Source organism: Vipera berus (assembly GCF_964194415.1).
Source record: "Vipera berus genome assembly, chromosome: 1".
Taxonomy (NCBI): domain Eukaryota; kingdom Metazoa; phylum Chordata; class Lepidosauria; order Squamata; family Viperidae; genus Vipera; species Vipera berus.
Window position 1 is genome coordinate 222,158,469 of NC_138202.1, and position 17,154 is coordinate 222,175,622.

General features: G+C 38.3%; 1 protein-coding gene across 2 annotated transcripts in view; it reads right to left on the minus strand.

Moving 5' to 3' along the window:
- Window positions 1-17,154, minus strand: part of TRAPPC12 (trafficking protein particle complex subunit 12) — an 85,674-nt gene that overhangs the window by 16,549 nt on the left and 51,971 nt on the right. For both annotated transcript variants that reach the window (XM_081324384.1, XM_081324385.1), the window contains exons 8-9: window positions 12,148-12,220; window positions 5,160-5,233 (exon numbers count right to left, since the gene is read on the minus strand). In XM_081324384.1, the coding sequence (XP_081180510.1) occupies window positions 5,160-5,233; window positions 12,148-12,220 (147 nt within the window). The remainder of the gene's footprint in view (window positions 1-5,159; window positions 5,234-12,147; window positions 12,221-17,154) is intronic.

Here is a 17,154-nt window from a genome sequence, read left to right on the forward strand (position 1 = left end):
TTGTAAATATACACTCCTAATTATTTGTACTTGTCTGATTTCAAGTCTCATTGGCATGAAAATACTGTTTTATAGGAATTTTAGACACTGTCGATGTTAATTAACTTTATTATCAAGCTATTTTTAAAATGTAAAAGGAATGCAAGAAAATATTTTCCGCTATTATGTTGGGCCTAGGATTTATGCAGAAAATGTTAATTTTTGTAGAAGTGCATCTTGTAATTATTGTAACTTTGCAAACTACACCGCATTATTAGAGAATTATAAATTACAAAATTCTCCAACCAATTGAATGGGGTTCCTTAAGAATAAGGAATGGAGACTCCTTCCCTTCCCCACTCTCCACACCCTCCAGATGTGATCTGAATTTGATCCAGAGAGCTGCAATTGCAGCAGAACTGATGGGAAGTCAGCAAGGAGAAGTCTACTCATTAGATATTGGATTCAGGCAAAGGACAGCATATTCCAGCAGGTACTCAGCATCAGTAGTACCAACTGCAGCAGGTCCTGTTTCACACAGCGTCAGTGCAACAGCTACAAATTGTATTTCCACTGGGCTTTTGCTTCCTACCATGATGAAGATACACTTGCAGAGAACTCCAACACTGAAAGTACCTTTGCTGCAACTTCAGATGGTGTTGGAATATCTGCCCACCCATCCCCTCAGTCCATCACATTTATTCTTCTGAAGTGTTTCGGGAGCTGTGAAAGGGAGTATGAAGGGCCTAAATAAATAATAATAAAAAACCTCTAACAAGGGTACAGTTCCCTGAATTGTATTAATGCCTCAAATTTCAGTTTATCGTACAGGTAGTCGTCGATTTACAGCAGTTCATTTAGGGACCATTCAAAGTTACCATGTAATTGAAAAAAGTGACTCATGACTGTTTTTCACACTTATGACCATTGAAGCATCCCCATGGTCAGGTGATCAAAATTCAGGTGCTTAGCAACTGGTTCATATTTATGACCATGGCGTTACAGTGATCAGCTTTGTGACCTTCTGACATGCAAAGTCAATGGGGAAGCCAGATTCCCTTAACAACCATGTTACTAACTCAACAGCTGCAGTGATTTGCTTAATAACTGTGGCAAGAAAGGTTGTAAAATGAGGCAAAACTCACTTAACAAATGCTTCACTTAGCAACCAAAATTTTGGGCTCAGTTGTGGTCGTGAGGACTACCTGTACTCTTTTGAATGTATTATGTGAACTTTGCTCTTGGTGGAATGAGCGGATGGAAAGTAACTCCAAGTTGTGAAATGCATTTGGCCGTACCTAAAGAAAGTTGTAGGGAAACTAAGAAAGAGCTCAGGCACCTGAACATTATGCAAACAAAGCAGAAAACTAGATTCATAAGATGGTTTTAGAAATCTGCACTCAGAGATGTCTTTTTATTAAAGTCAAGATAGCATTAAGATACAAAGATTGAGCTGTGTGAAGGAACAAGCAAACAAACAAAAACAAAAAAACTATACACAAGGGGAAAAAAAAACCAGATGTCCAGCTGCTGCTAAAAAAAGATGCTGTAAGAAAATTAAATACAAAGAAAAAGAACCGATTCTGAAATGTGTGCATTTCAGAGCCATTTTTTCCACGCCTTAAACCTCCTAATTCCAACTATTCAAGGAAACCTTTCTGTTTAAAATTATTGTCCCTTCCTGACTTATTTTGCTAAAGCATCTTTTATCAATATAGACCATTTAATCTCTCCAACTATCTATTCCCCAAATTAGTTGGGATGATATCTCCAGGATTCCTACACCGCTGAAAATTCCAGGGTCTGTAACACAACATGTATTTGTTTCTCAAATATCATAGAATTTTTATCCAAAGGTAGATAATAGCTATTCCTCTGTGATGGATATAGTAGACCTGAAGACTACAGATTAGACAACTTGCTCAAGAGAGCAAAGTCTACATTGTGGCTACCCAGAGTATCAAAATTGCTTTTCATAGTTTATTGAGGGTTGTTAGAAATAGTAAGTGTGTTCCAAGGAAAATGCTCAAATATTTGTATTAAAATAGAAACACAAGAGAACTAGCCATACAAATGGCTACTGAAAATTTTTCCATCTATCAATCATTAGTTTGAAATGCAGCTTAAGGAAACAATTCCATGCAGTAGGCTGTTTGCAGAACTCACCACGGCCAACTTACCATTGGACAACGTGCCATGGGACAATTCAACAATTCAATTCTTTAAAATAATTTTAAAAAAATATTTAAATTTTTGTTATTCACATTTCATTTTGTCCCTCCTCTAGCATCCTTTCTTTAATGATTCTATTCCACCACTTCTTCAATATTAGTGTAACTCTTAGCCTGCAGTGAGTTGGCCATAGTGAGCTGTCCTGAGGTGAGTTGGCCGCAGCGATTTGTCCTAGTACTCAGGAAATGGCTGTAAATGTACTTTCATTCTTCCAAAAGATGCAGGGCAAACCTAGCATTTTTTTTCTTTTTTGCAATTTGCAATAGTGTGCTCAAGTACACTAGAAATCCTCTTCACAAATAATTTGTTACCCTGTGTAAGCTCCATACCATATTTTCCTGAAAATAAGACCGGATCTTATATTAATTTTTGCTCCAAAAGATGCATAAAGGCTTATTTTCCCATTAGGTCTTATTTCGGTGGAAATACAGTACTAAATGCACCCATCTGGCTGATGATCTTAACTGGGGCTTCTTTTCGGGGTGGGGCTTATACTACGAGCGTCCTGAAAAATCACGCTAGGGCCAATTTTCCAGTTGGGACTTATTTTTGGGGAAATACGGTATTATAGTTGCAATTGCTTTGTTATACTGCTATTTGTTATACTGATATTATACTGTGAACTATTTTGTGAACATACAAAATACTTCACAGCTAAGCCCAAAGATCACTACTGTATACAGTTAGTCCTTGACTTACAACAGTTCATTTAGCAACCGTCCAAAGTTACAGCGTCACTGAATAAAGTGACTTATGGCCATTTTTCACACTTATGGCTATTGCAGCATCCTCATGGTCAGATCAAAATTCGGATAGCTGGCAAACTGACTCATTTTTATGATGGCTGCAGTGTCCCAGGATCATGTGATCACCTTTTGCGACCTTCTGACAAGCAAAGTCAAAGGGAAAACCAGATTCACTTAACAGCCGTGTTACTAACTTAACAACTGCAGCGATTCAGTTAATAACAAAGTTGTAAAATGGGGCAAAATTCACTTTTTTTAAAAAAATCCCATTTATATCCCGCCCTTCTCCGAAGACTCAGGGCGGCTTACAATTTAAAGCACAAATCAATGTGCTTAGCAATAGCCTTCATTCTATGTATATGCCTGCTTATTAGGGCTTTCGCCCCCCCCCCCAGCGGCATTATTACAAAGTCAGCTTATTGCCCCCAACAATCTGGGTCCTCATTTTACCTACCTCGGAAGGATGGAAGGCTGAGTCAACCTTGAGCCTGGTGGGATGCGAACCTGCACTAATTGCAGGCAGCTGGTGTTACTTAAGGAGGCATTAGCCCACTGCTCCACCAAGGCTCTTAATAAATGTCTCGCTTAGCAACATAAATTTTGGGCTCAATTGTAGTCGTAAGTCAAGAACTACCTGTAGTGCTCTAAGTGAGTATATTTCATCTGGCAATCATATTAGTGTTTGTATACATGAGCTATCTTTCCAGTTGCCAATTCAAACACATGCAAGAAGTACACCAAACAATACGATTTGCAAAATTATATTAGCTAGCTACAGTATTTTTATACTTCTTGTGATGGCTGCTAATCTTGGGAGTCTACTGGGAGCATAAACTGGTTGTAGAGAAGTAATAGAGCTCTATGACATTTTAGATTCTGAATGTGCACGTTGTCTTCTTTAAAGCAGCTGCATCTTTTCCCAAGATTGTGAGCCAGACAAAGATCCAGATGCTTGAAAGAGATGTAGAAAGGGACTGTGTCTCTGCTTCCAAGCAGCTTTTTGGACTCAAATCTGAAGTGCTGAACAGTCCTAGAATTTCATCTTCCCACTGTTTTTTGAAGGAAATCTGCATAAATTGACAGATGGGAAGAAAAATGCTTCTCTGGACAGATTAGAAAGCTTCAACTCCCTCCAGGCAAGAAGCAAAATGCAGCTGAGAAAAGGAAGTAAAGGCTGACAGCATGCTCATTCATCTATATCTTGGAGGAAATTCACAACAAATCATGTTTATTCTTCCAAAGTGACACTAGCCATGCAAAGGGAAACTGAAAAGTAGGGAGATTCTAAATAGCAGCACTGGTCAAATGGAGCTTTTTTTTCTTCAGCTACTCCTCCAGGAAAAGTGTTGTTATGAATTTTTGAACTAGTCCGTAGCCCTTTATTAAATTAAGACACTGACCTTAGTAGGGCATCTGAACAAATTAAATGAGGGGATATTAATTCACTTGGGGACTAATTTTACTCCTGCAAGACCTCATACAGTCCCTATAGATTGCAGAACAACCTGGTTTAGCTTGGGACTTGAAAATGGAGAGCAGTGCTACTACTACAGACAGAAGTGAATAGGGGGAAAAAAGGAAAGGAAAGGAAAGGAAAAAGAAAAAAAACAGTTCTGGAGATTTGGGGTGAAACTGATTTGTGAAACAGTCCTCAAGGATATTATCTGTTGCTATTGTTGTATTATTAGCAGCCAAACATTTCTGTGCTTCGGAGCACTTATTAAAACAGGAAAGGTATTGTTGCAGTTTCTTTTCCAATGGCAATAGAAAGAAATGGAGATGCTGCACGATACGTATATACTTAGGCTCCTCCACATCTGAATCTCAAATCAATGATAGTGTGAATGTCTGCAGGACAAACAATATTAGAACACAATTTGAATAATGGCTGCCACTAGTTTTAGGATGTTATCTGGACACAAGGGATGTGTTGACCCTGCTACTGTCTGAATCAACGTGTTCTTGATTCGAAATGTATTCTTACAAGTCGGCTTCCACCTCTTGCCAACAAATACACAAAAGCCAAGCAAAACTGTGGCAGCCTGTAAATCCAGTCCTTTTGTGTTGCCAGTTCTCTCACCTCCAAAGGAACCTCCAGCTATGCCCCACATGACTGCAAACGGCAATCTACCTTCTCTTCAGCCTCTCTTGACATTCTACTCGAGTATATATGGTAAATCTGCAGCAAGAGCACCCACCTACCTTCATCATTAGCAGGCAGTTTGCCGTGGAGTACATCACCCGGCCCAGACGTGACCTCCACAGCTGAACAGAGGCTGTAAAATGAGAGCAGCTTGTGAATGTGCACAAATAAATTAGAAGCTCTTTCCCTAGCCATCAATTATCGGTCATATGTATTCCAACTGAAACAATTTCCCCTCGTTAACATCACCACATTTTGAGCACAGTGTTTCTAACATTCTGCCATGTTGCTCTGAAAAACCTGCACCCATTCAACAGAGAGAGGCTTGATTGGGGAAAGGAACAGACTGTCTGAATAAATGAAGCATAATACAAAGCTGGGAAACAACCTCTCCGCTTTGAGCTCTGGCAATTCTGCAAGGAAGCAATCGTTTAGGAGAACAAAAGGCAGGGAGGAAGACAAAGAGAGAGAGAGAGAGAAAAGGCATACAGCAAGTCATTAATTAGGACTACTGATGAGCAATCATCCGATTTAAGCCATTAAATGTACACCCTTCCGCTTCTTTTACTGACTGATGTTTAAAAACCAAAACAAAAAAACACTACTTCATTTTGGCAAGGAGCAGGAGGGTTTCAGGGCTGTCTTGGTCTGGAGGTCTTGCACTTACGACTTAGGCTTAGGAGACTGGGAAAACCTGCCAAGCTTCTCTGCCACTCCTACGCTACAGAAGCTCCTGGGGGTTTAAAGGCTCGCTGCCTGTAGCACCGGCCAATTTCTCACTTCCCTTAGTTTAGAGGCTGGCTCCTTGTGCGAGAGAACACATGGCTCATGGAGATCTTGCAGAGCTTAAAGGGATCAGAGGCTGCACTGACAGGAAAAGGTGTTTATTATGTTGGAAAATGAACACTGATAAAAGGGATTTTTAACCCGTCCAGCAATTCTAGGTGCACTTAGTAAATTCCACTGACTTCAGTGAAAATTGTTTTTTAAAATTAACATATAGAATCAACTCACAAATCTGACTGCTTTCAGAGTCGGTAATGGCATCCCTAAACTTGTCTGTTACGGGATAGGATTGCAAAAAGGGCTGTGGAAAAGAATAGTTAGAACTGCAGTGAAACAAGCATCGCTCTTTTTTTTTTGCCTGTTGTGAAATATATGTTTTTACTTGCTTTACAAACCTTTTTTGGTATGCATTATCCAAGACTAGCAGAAATGTATTATTTCTGATTGATTGAAAAGTACGCTTTACCATTAGACTTCATGTAAATATGGACAATTTTGAAAATATATTCTCCAATGTATTGGTAAGCAACAATTAAAAAAAACCCAAATAATATTTTTTGTCCAATCACACTGCAAAACAAACAAACAAACTGCAAACCAGTAAAAATGCAGACCTGTGCTCATGCCGCTACAGAAGTCACCAAGATTAACACTGGTGGGAGTCACATGAAGGAAGCATAAAGCAGGGGGTTTTAATGGAGCAAAACCTTTAAGATGTGAAAAAGCTGTGTCCTCACAAATTAGCAAAAATGTATGATAAAAATATAAAAGCAAGTAAGAATATATTATTCAGTTCTAACTAAAAAAAATCTGCCATCTTATATAAGAACAACAGATACTATCGGCAGTTCTTAATTTAGGCCATATTTTTGTGTATTTGTCCAACCCTCTTTTCTGTATTTCAAAAAAAAGTGGGTATGAGATAGGAAGGAAGGAAGGAAGGAAGGAAGGAAGGAAGGAAGGAAGGAAGGAAGGGAGGGAGGGAGGGAGGGAGGGAGGGAGGGAGGGAGGAGATGGAAAAAGAAAGGGTGGAAAGCTGCCAAGAAAATGGTGCAATGCTAAATCTTTTTCTTCCCACTGAATGGAGAATGAGATGCAGTTCTCTTTTACTGAGGAGAGGCAACACCACAAGCGGGTTTCCACAACACTTACTTAGACCAGCAACAGGGACATTATGCTGCAGATCTAATCCCATAAGAAACTGAGGCTGTTCTCAGTCATAGTTCGCAAAACAAAAAGACAAAAAGGCTTTCTTCAGTGAAGTTCACAACCAAACAAAAACATACACAGAAAGTTCCCTGTAGCTCCAGAAGTGCAGCCGAGCCCCTTGCAGGGAGAAGATCTGATTGCCCTTCTCAGGAAGAGATGCCATCAGTCCTTACAAGTGTCCTCTGGGCAACATTAGGCAGACAGACAGCTGTAATGCCACTGCACTCCAAGCACATAACAGCCACTCACAGATGCTTGAAGCTCTCCCTCCTTCCCTCCCCAGCTTCTGCTGGCTGCCTTTCATCCCTGGCCACGCCAAGCTCTGCTCAACTTAGCAAAGCAGCTGCGGCGAGGAGGGAGAGCGTGGACAGAGAGCAGAAGCGTCTCAAACAAAGGACAAGGGTTCCCCTTCAGGTGTTGACTTCTAGGTGACTTGGGCTGCCGGATCCACAACTCTAATCAATGCGATGTGGCAGGAATACAATCCACTATGTAGAGAGGGGAAGCCTGGTCCAAAGCTCAGAGAGCAGTCGGAAAATACTCCGAGCAAGTTTGGGTAGAGATAGTGAAGTGGTGGGATGGGAGGGACTCCAGATTTAATGAACTCCCTTTTGCCAAGAAGACTCGGTAGCTTTGTGGGAATTTTAGAATGTACACAGCTCACAATCTCTTTAAAACGGCATCTCTCAAGGTAGCAAGCCTTTATCTAGCCGGCTGTTGTTTTTACCTCAAGTTCTGTATCTTGAAGCCTTGTTCCCTTCTCCAATTTCAGATGGATAGCAATTATTTGGTGAATATGGCTACTGTCAGAATCACTCTCCTAATAATTGGCTCATAGATTCTGGGAGGGTAGAAAAGGGTAATTTCTACTTTAGGGCCTTTTAGCACTGCTGCAGCATTGCTATTTTGTAAACCATGAGAAGTGGAAATAAAACTGTCATTCCATATAACTCTTATTATAGAAGTCTACTCTATATAACAATCTGAAGATAATTGTATATTGTGGCAAGATATATTTGCTCATAAAAAAAAGACTGCAGCCATGCATATATTTACCCAAGAGTAAATCCCCACAGAGTTTACTGAGACTTTCGTTGGCACAGACATGCTATAGTGGATGGTGCTATCAACCTCGTTTGAGATGATGAGATCAATTTCCCCTAGCAAGGTTTTATAGGATTGTAGCTCTCAGTCAGCAAAGGTCACCCTGTCTTAAGCAGCTTTCAAAATATCTGGTCATCACAGTCCCATCATCAGTGTATTCATCACCTTTACATTTCAGCCCCCCCTTATTAGTGCTATTGCACTCGGCTGGAAAAACCAAATAAGCATATTTCCAATTCCTGCTAATCCCAAAGCAATTCCAGGTTGCTGGTTAAGTGATACTTTTTATTCTTTCCAACCAGTTTCTGTTGGCAGTGATTTTCCTAAGAAGGTGTAAGACAGGGGTCTTCAAACGCGGCCCTTTTATGACTTGTGGACCTCAACTCCCAGAATTCCTCAGCCAGGCACGCTGGCTGGGGAATTCTGGGAGTTGAAGTTCACAAGTCATAAAAGGGCCACGTTTGAAGACCCCTGACATAAGATGTTCTAATTGTGGAGCGGTTACAGTATGAAGTCTTTCATTTCTCTTTTCTTTTATTGCAGCTCTCTTTTATCTTATGTTTTATGCTGTTTTAGTGACTTTTAGTCAAAGTTCCCCATTTTCTGATTTTGAACTCTTAATTTTTCGGCATTATATGAATATGACAATGGCTATAATATGGTCATTGTTTCTGAGGGATTTTTTTAAAAAATAATTTGGTGGGTCACTGATCGTATTTCAATAAATGTAAGCTTGAATCTTGCCAGCCAACTGGAATATTGGAAAAAAAATATGTAACGGGGTTTAATACTCTCGATCAGTCAACAACAGACCATGTCTCTGAAAACAGAATTGGACCCAATTTGGTGCAGGAGGAGAAGAAAAAACAAGTTTTAAAATAGCAAATGGAAGAACTAGCCCTAAAATGGGCCAGGTTCAGTTGTGGACTGAAGAGAAAAAAAAATCTAGAAAAATTCCTCCAAATAATTGGGGAAAGGGCAGCAATTTGGAAAATCACTGCCTGCTCTTGTCTTCTCCCTCCTAATCACATGACCCATTGTGGTCATATGATTTGCATATGAAACATATAGACAAACATGAATGAGAGCAAAAAAACCTACACAAAAACCTTTACTGTTTTACACAGGGGGGGGGAAGGGTGCCCATTGACACCAGGCACTCAACTCATTAGCCGACCACAAACGCCTCACTTCCTGCAGTCTGCTCATGAGGAATAGCTGTCCAGAATACAAGTGGGAAATGTCACAATAACTCCTTTATCCAGAAAGACTGCACAAGGCAAAATGATTGCACAATTGGGCAATATGTTTAGCAAAATCACTTGATACTAAATTGACAGCGCAAAAAAAAACAGATGAAAGAGCTGTAAAGATGAAAGAGGAAATGAAAGAAGTTAAGAAGATGGAAAGCTCTGTAAAACAAGTGTCTGGCGATGTAAAATGAATTAATGACGAAGTGGAAATTCTGGAGAGGAAGTCAGAATTTATAGACTGGGAGTTGGAGAGAAAGATAGATAATTTGGCTGTTTTGGAATTAAGAAAGAAGAAACTTTACTTGAGATTTACAGCACTTCCAGAGAATTCTAGTGAAGATATTAGAGAAAAAGTTATTAAAGCTTTAGCAAACTTTTTGGACCAGAATGAGGATTATTCAGGGGCAGAAACTGATAAAATATATAAAATAAATACAATATTTGCAAGAATAAGAAATGTTCTAAAGGATGTCTTGGTGCCCTTTGTCAGGAAGAAGACAAAAGATCAAGTTTTCAAGCAGCATTTTAATACAAGATTGAAGACTAATAATACATATGTAATTGTACTTAAAGAAATTCCTGTTAGAATTTTGTGTGAGAAAAGAGTAAACTTTTCTGACTGACAGATTAGGAAAGGATTCCATTTCAATAGGACAAAATATAAGGTGTGAGTTTTACGTTTAAACAGCCGAGGTTTCAAAATGAAGCATAATGAAAAATAAACCACACTGATTTTCTTAGATGCAGAAAAGGCTTCTGATAATTTGAACTGGGCTTTCTTGTTCAAAGTTTTGGAAGATATGCACTTTGGAGAGAATTTTATAAAATGGTAAGATCAATTTATACTTCACAGAAAGCATAAATAATTATTAATAGAAATCTAAGAAAGCCTTGTGATACCAAAAAAAAGGAAAAAGGTAGGGATGCTCAATCTTTCCTCTTTTGTTTATTTTGGTTCCTTTAAAGAACATTGAAATATTAATGGTAAAATTAAGAGAATTTGGTGCATCAGCAGGTTTTAAAATCAACAAACAGGAGACAAAAATTATTATTTATCTAATCTGTTTCCTGCCTTTATTATTTTTATAAATAACTCAAGGCAGCAAACATACACAATACTGCGTCTTCCTCCTATTTTCCCCACAATAACCCTATGAGGTGGGTTGGGCTGAGTATGACTGGCCCAAGGTCACCCATTTGGCTTTCATGGCTAAGGTGGGACTTGAACTCACACACTCTCTTACTTTCTAGCCCAGTGCCTTAATCACTAAACCAAACTGGAAAAGAAAACTGGTTAAGAAAAATCAGAAAAACAGAAGATCCAACAGAACTGACAAATAAAATGGGCTTAAAATTGAGAAGAAAGTAAAATATTTGGGTATCATTATGAATTGTATATTATTTCAAAATAACTATTAAATGGAGTGAAGTTAAAAACACATGTTAAGATGCAAGAAAATACAACTGTCATTGTCGGATAGAATTTCTGTGATAAAAATGAATGTCTTCCTTAGAATGATGTTTTTGTTTTAGACAATACCTGTTTGGTAACTGCACCATTTACACAGTGGCAGAGATTTGTGTGATAGGGCAAAAAAAACCCCAAGTTTATTATAAGGTGTTATAAGATGCAAAGGAAAGAGGGGGAGTGGCTTTACATGATTTAAAACTGTGTTTTGCAGCTTGCAGTTTGGATTGGATGAAACACTGAGCATTGCTGAGAAAGAGAAGGCTGTTGGAGTTAGAAGAACACAACCTGAGATTTGGGAGACATGGACATCTGTAGTTTAATAAAGTTAAGTTTAATGTGGATTTTAAAAATCATTATGCTAGACGTACCATATGGAGAATTTGGAATAGATACCAACGCAGGTTGTGTCCCAAAACACTTCTGTAGCTCTCAACACAAGAAGCATTTTATAGATGAGAAATAATTGGCAAACATAAATGGCTAACCTATTCTGAGATATTAGAGTGAGCCCCTTCTATAAAGCATGTCACACAGCAAGACAAGCTAAGATTCTTAGAATATGAACTAAGCAACAACTGCAGATTCAAATACAACATAAAAATATCTGGGGGGAAAAAGGGGAGAAAAGAAAAGAAGGCTACTAGAATGCTTTTTCCTATTTTCTCCCCCCCCCCTTTTTGGGGAGAGTTTGTTCTGTCTTTTTTAATTTCTTTATAATCATATTTTCTCTTCAGCCTTTGCTCTAATATAAAGTTTATGTCTACATTTGTTTTTGCTATTTTTGTTGTTTGTTTTTAACTAATTAACAAAAAATAAAACCAGGGAAAAAATAGCAGGCACTAACTTATCAGAAGCCACTTTTGGTTTAAACAAGATCCTCCAACCCCAGAAAGAACTTTTGGGAGAAAATACGGTAGACTTTTTAAAAGACTGAACACTCTTTTGGCTGTCACTTTTTTTTTCTAATGATAAATTTGTCACTCTAAAATAGCATCCATTTTCTTTTTCCAAAATATTAAGGGATGATCTGATTTAATGCATCGCTATAATAAAATTAAAATAATGATTAAAATAATAAAATTAAAAGGCAAATCTGTGACATGAATTTTAGCAGAGTACAAGTGCATAGCTTCAAAGGCTGAACAAGCTACAGAAACGACAATAGCATTGCTTCTGAGCAATCTTACCCTGTCTATGGAAATAAAAGTTTTAGATGATACCTACCTTGCCTGTTCTCCTGTGTAATGTTGGTCATGCTTCCATCTTCTGCTAAGCCATTTTCCAAGTTGTCTAAAATCTGCAGTGAATAGACAACCCGTGTTTAGTTTTAAAACTCTAGTCAGGAAACAATGCCCAGATTCAGCTCAAACAGCTGCAAACAAACAGCCGGCCTGGCCTGATAGATTTTGGGGTTTCATTTGTTTTACTATTGCTTTACTGTATACTTACCTTGCTCTGTACACCGCCCCGAGTCCTTCGGGAGAAGGGCGGTATATAAAACACAATAAATAAATAAATAAATAAATAAATTTATCACATTCTGGAGATAAAAAAAAAAGCGTCACAAGGACATATTACAGAACGGATCTATCAGCATTATTAGGATTAATCAGAGTGAAAATGTGAGGATGTTTCTGTATTGCAATGCAGGCAATCCCTGGGTTAAAAATGAGTTACATTCCTAAATTTGTCTTTAACTCAAATTTTTACTTAAGTTGGAACTTGTACTTACGAATGGATGGTCTATTACTAAAAATGGTGGACGACGTTCTCCTTTGAGCCAATGAACCACTGAATGTTTTCATGAAGAGCTGAAAACAGGCTTTATATTAAAAATGCGCAGCTTCGGTGTTCATTAACACATGGCGGGACATCAGCAGTTCATTGACTCGAATGAGAACACTGCCATTTTTAGTAATAGGCAGCTTGTTCATAAATACAAGTTGTTCATAAATTGGACATTCTTAATCCAGGGACCGCCCGGGTGGAAATAAAAATGCAAGATATACGTGCCTTAAACAAAGGATCAAATACTGTATATTTTTTTTTAAAAAAGAAATGGTTGGTTTATGCAAAAATGAGCCAGTAGATTAGCAGAATTACGGTATGCTAATTTGTTTTGATTATAATCTTGTGAATTAGTAAACAAAGCACTTGTCCAGTGGCAGTGGTTGCCTGAAGAAGTTTTCTTAGCCCGCATGGAACTGGAGGAACATGGAGATTTCAGAATGCGTGTCTAATAGGCTGCATTTAGCTTGAAAGATCACAAATTGTTGTAAGCTTGAATAAAAGCACAGCACTTTCACTACTTAGATGATTTCAAAGCATCGTCTAATGGGGAGGAAACATAGCCCATCCGTAGCCTAGACTACCTCCCACAAGCACTGAGGAGACAACAGAATACAGTAAGTGCCTTTTGGACTTAGAGATGCTACCAGCCATGCCTACTGTAAATGATTCTGCAAGACTGACCGGAATTTAGAGCTTTAGTTTATTATCCACTGCTCTTTCCCCCCTGCCAATCAGTGATTAGCTACCCAAACAAGCCAGTTATTTTATCATCTTCTGGAGCGCAACCTGCACAACCACATCATTTCAAATAGGTAAGAAGGAGCAGAAATTCAACATGGCTACTTGCGTCTAAATCCATTTCTTGACCCGTGACACTGACCCGACAAATTCTCATTTTTAATTCACAATACTAGTTGGACAAGTTGCCACTGCATGCCATTTGCTGGGGAGAAGATGGGAGATCAGAGAAACAACTATACAGCAAGCTAGTGAAAGGGAATATAGCCATTAGATAGCAGCAGTGCTGATTTCAACTTTCAGCTACTGATATCAGTGATTTTTTTCATCAAGGATAAGATGATAAACAGCTTTCTTTGATGGAGGAGGCAACAGTAAATCAAGAAGCACAGAAGAAAAAGAAAAGGGCTGAAGAGAGAGGAGAGCAATTGTAATATTTAAATTAAAAAGTAGACTCTTTGGTATGTTTTTCACGTTCAGGATAGGTTGGAGCAGCAACCTCAAAAGGCATTGCTTACTAAACAGGACAGGAAGATATACTTCAAAATTCAGTGGCAGGTTTTCTTCTAGGTAAACATCAGAAATGGGCAGCTTCCTTAGGGACATACTCCTTTGACAAGGGCATTTCTGGCTTGTCAATCTTTTGAATGTAAATATAAATAAATGATTGAACAACTGTTTTGAAAGTCTTGAAATGTAAACAGCGACTACTCCATAAATCAAGCTTCTTGCTGGTTATATAAAATGTTTAGTACTTCTGCCTTTAAGTATCAAGTGTTTGGAATGCGTGGTTGTGGACAAACACAAAGGAACCCTTTTCAGTTATACATTTAAGAAAGGGGAGAGGTTCCATCTAAAGGGAAAGTATCTTGTCTTATTTCTTCACATTCTTCTCACTCAAAAAATGCCCATTTTTGGAGTACAGTGCAAACAACTATGAAACCAAAATTTCTACTTTGTTAGAGGGAAATGCAGCTGTTATAACATCATTCTTTCCTTTATCTGTTTTCAAAGATAGATAGATGATAGACAGACAGACAGACAGACATAAACTCTATATGTATTCAGGGGTTGCCAGCTAGGTAACTATCTCTATCTCTATATCTCTATCTCTATGTATCTGTATCTATCTACTTTTAAAACAAAGAACAGTAAGAAGCCCAAAGGTAGCCAGTACATCTGGGAAGAGAGAATATTGTCCTTAAGGCTTCCCATCAGTCATGAAATTGAGGGATGATGGGCATAACTTAGAAGATAATAATAGAGCCATCTAGGCCAGTCATCATGACCAGCCCTGTTGTCAGTGAATTTCTCTAAATCTGGCTTTTGGTGATTTCGTGGACACAGCCACAATTAAATGTGCCCAACTTTGAGCCAGAAGTGACTCTGCTTAGTTTTTTGAGATCAGTCAAATTGGGCCTGGTGCTACCTGGTTTCTGTTTAAAACCTCCTCACTGCAGTGGCCATCACTACACCTGACAGAAATCAATTCTGAAGTCACGCATTACATAGAACAAGGCTTTCATTCATTGATCCTGGATCTGCTCATGTTTAACTTCAATATAGAACCTGAACTTCTAACACTGTGAAAGAAAAAAAATATCTTCTCTATATCTACTTTTCCATGCCACACATGATTTTAAATGCCTCTTCCATATAAGCCCATCCATTATTTATCTCAAATGGGAACTTCCCAAGTCTACTTTTTTTTACTTGATTGGTCTTTTCTACATCTACAATAACTTTTTTTTTAAAAAAATGCAGTAATAAGAAAGCAAATTAAATGCAAAAGAGCACAGAGTGCATTCCTTCTGTTTATGCTTAAAAACTCAAGGTTGATTAAAAAAGTGCAAACACACTGTAAGGAACAAACAGAGAGACTGCACGGCATAGTGAAAAAGAAATATTTACTGTGTTCCTCATGCCCACTGTAAAGCTGAGTGACTGGATAATCCATAAAACTATTCAATGCAGGGAATAAAATTACCTAGCTACCCCACTGTCTAAAATCTTTGGCAAGAGAGGAAGAAAATAGAGACAGAGGAAGTTGCATGCGGCAGGCAGGAGCTCTGAAGGCAGAACTTTGCACAGCTCCTGGTAGCTGACATTAATTGAAAATGTCTTGGGTTCATATTGCACTTATTCTACCAAGGAATTCTGGCCCTTGCCACAATAATGTGCAACCAGTTGCTCTGTGTACAAAACTGTTTTCTTTATGGGGGAAAATACAATCTAACAATGTTTTCAAACTGGTGGAAGTAGAAAAGAGAGAAAAGTTTTCTATTTTTTCCCGTACTACTTACAGTATACATTCTTCTGGAATGTCCCCACAATTCTAGAATAAATTTTGATGTCAGAAGAAAGAGGATTTAATGTGGCTATCCCCATTACTTACCCACGAATTAGAATCCAATCATGAGTCACGTCAACTAAAATCAATGAAATAAATAAAGCATTTACACTGATTCCTCATTTGAGTTTCTTCAAATGTGTTCATCCAGCTAGTAATACTAGGGGTTTAGCAAATTTAGGGGGTTCATTCTTAGCTAAACCACAATTCCTTCTACACTGCAAAGTTCGCTTTATAACTCTTCTGATTAAAATGAAATCCACATGCAGCAAAATAAAGATGGTGCCCAAGCCACCTTTCTCTAGTAAAAGATAGGTTACATCCATTCTACTCTGCCGCCTCAAATACTCTCATATCTGAAATCACCTCTGTGGAATACTCTGTCTATAGAGGACTGAATGGGATTTATTAAAGTACAGCTTATAATTTAATTAGCTAATAATTTCTGCTGATCAGGACATACAAGGCGCCGAGTTTCTCTGCCAATCTCTCTGATTGCCAAGAAGATTAATGATACTACAGCTTCCAATCAAGAGCACTGCATAGTTCTTTCTTTCCTTATATTTTGCCTTTGTTTCTGTTATTTTTATAATGCTCTCTGTTTTCACAGCCTGCAGCAATTTTTCTGTACTTTGATTTACATAGTCACTCAAACTTCGTTTTTCTTCTTCTACAGTTTGGTGGATTTGCAGTAGCCCTCTGCCCCCTATTCTTGGCAGGTACAACCTGTCGATGTCACTTCGTGGATGTAGTGTGGTGCATATTCAAAAGTTTACGCATCTAGGTGTTCCAATTCAGCCAAAGTCCAGTTGATAATTCCAGCTGGGTAGTGTATCACTGGGACTGCCCATGTATTAATGGCTTTAATTATATTTCCAGCATTCAGCTTTGATTTTAGTATTTTGCGGACTCTCCTGATGTATTCTTTTTGTGCTGACTCTGACGTTTCCATTCAAGATGTTATCTGCTTCCAATATGCCTACGTATTTGTAACCATCATCCTTTACTAGTGTTTTCATAATACCTCCGTTTCCCAGTTCTATTCCTTCTATTTTTCCCATTTTTCCGCGCTGCATGGATAATGTAGCACATTTTCCAAGTCCAAAGTCCATTCTGATGTCGCTGCTAAACAGTTGAACTGTGTTGAGTATTGATTCAAGTTTGGTGTGGCTTTTTGCATACAGTTTTAAGTCATCCATGTTGATTCAAGTTTAGTGTGGCTTTTTGCATACAGTTTTAAGTCATCCATGTATAGTAGATGGTTTATCTTGCCATGCTGGCTTGAGATGTGGTATCCTAGTTTTGTGTTTCGTAATTCCATATCAATGGAATTAATGCGATGTTGAACAGTA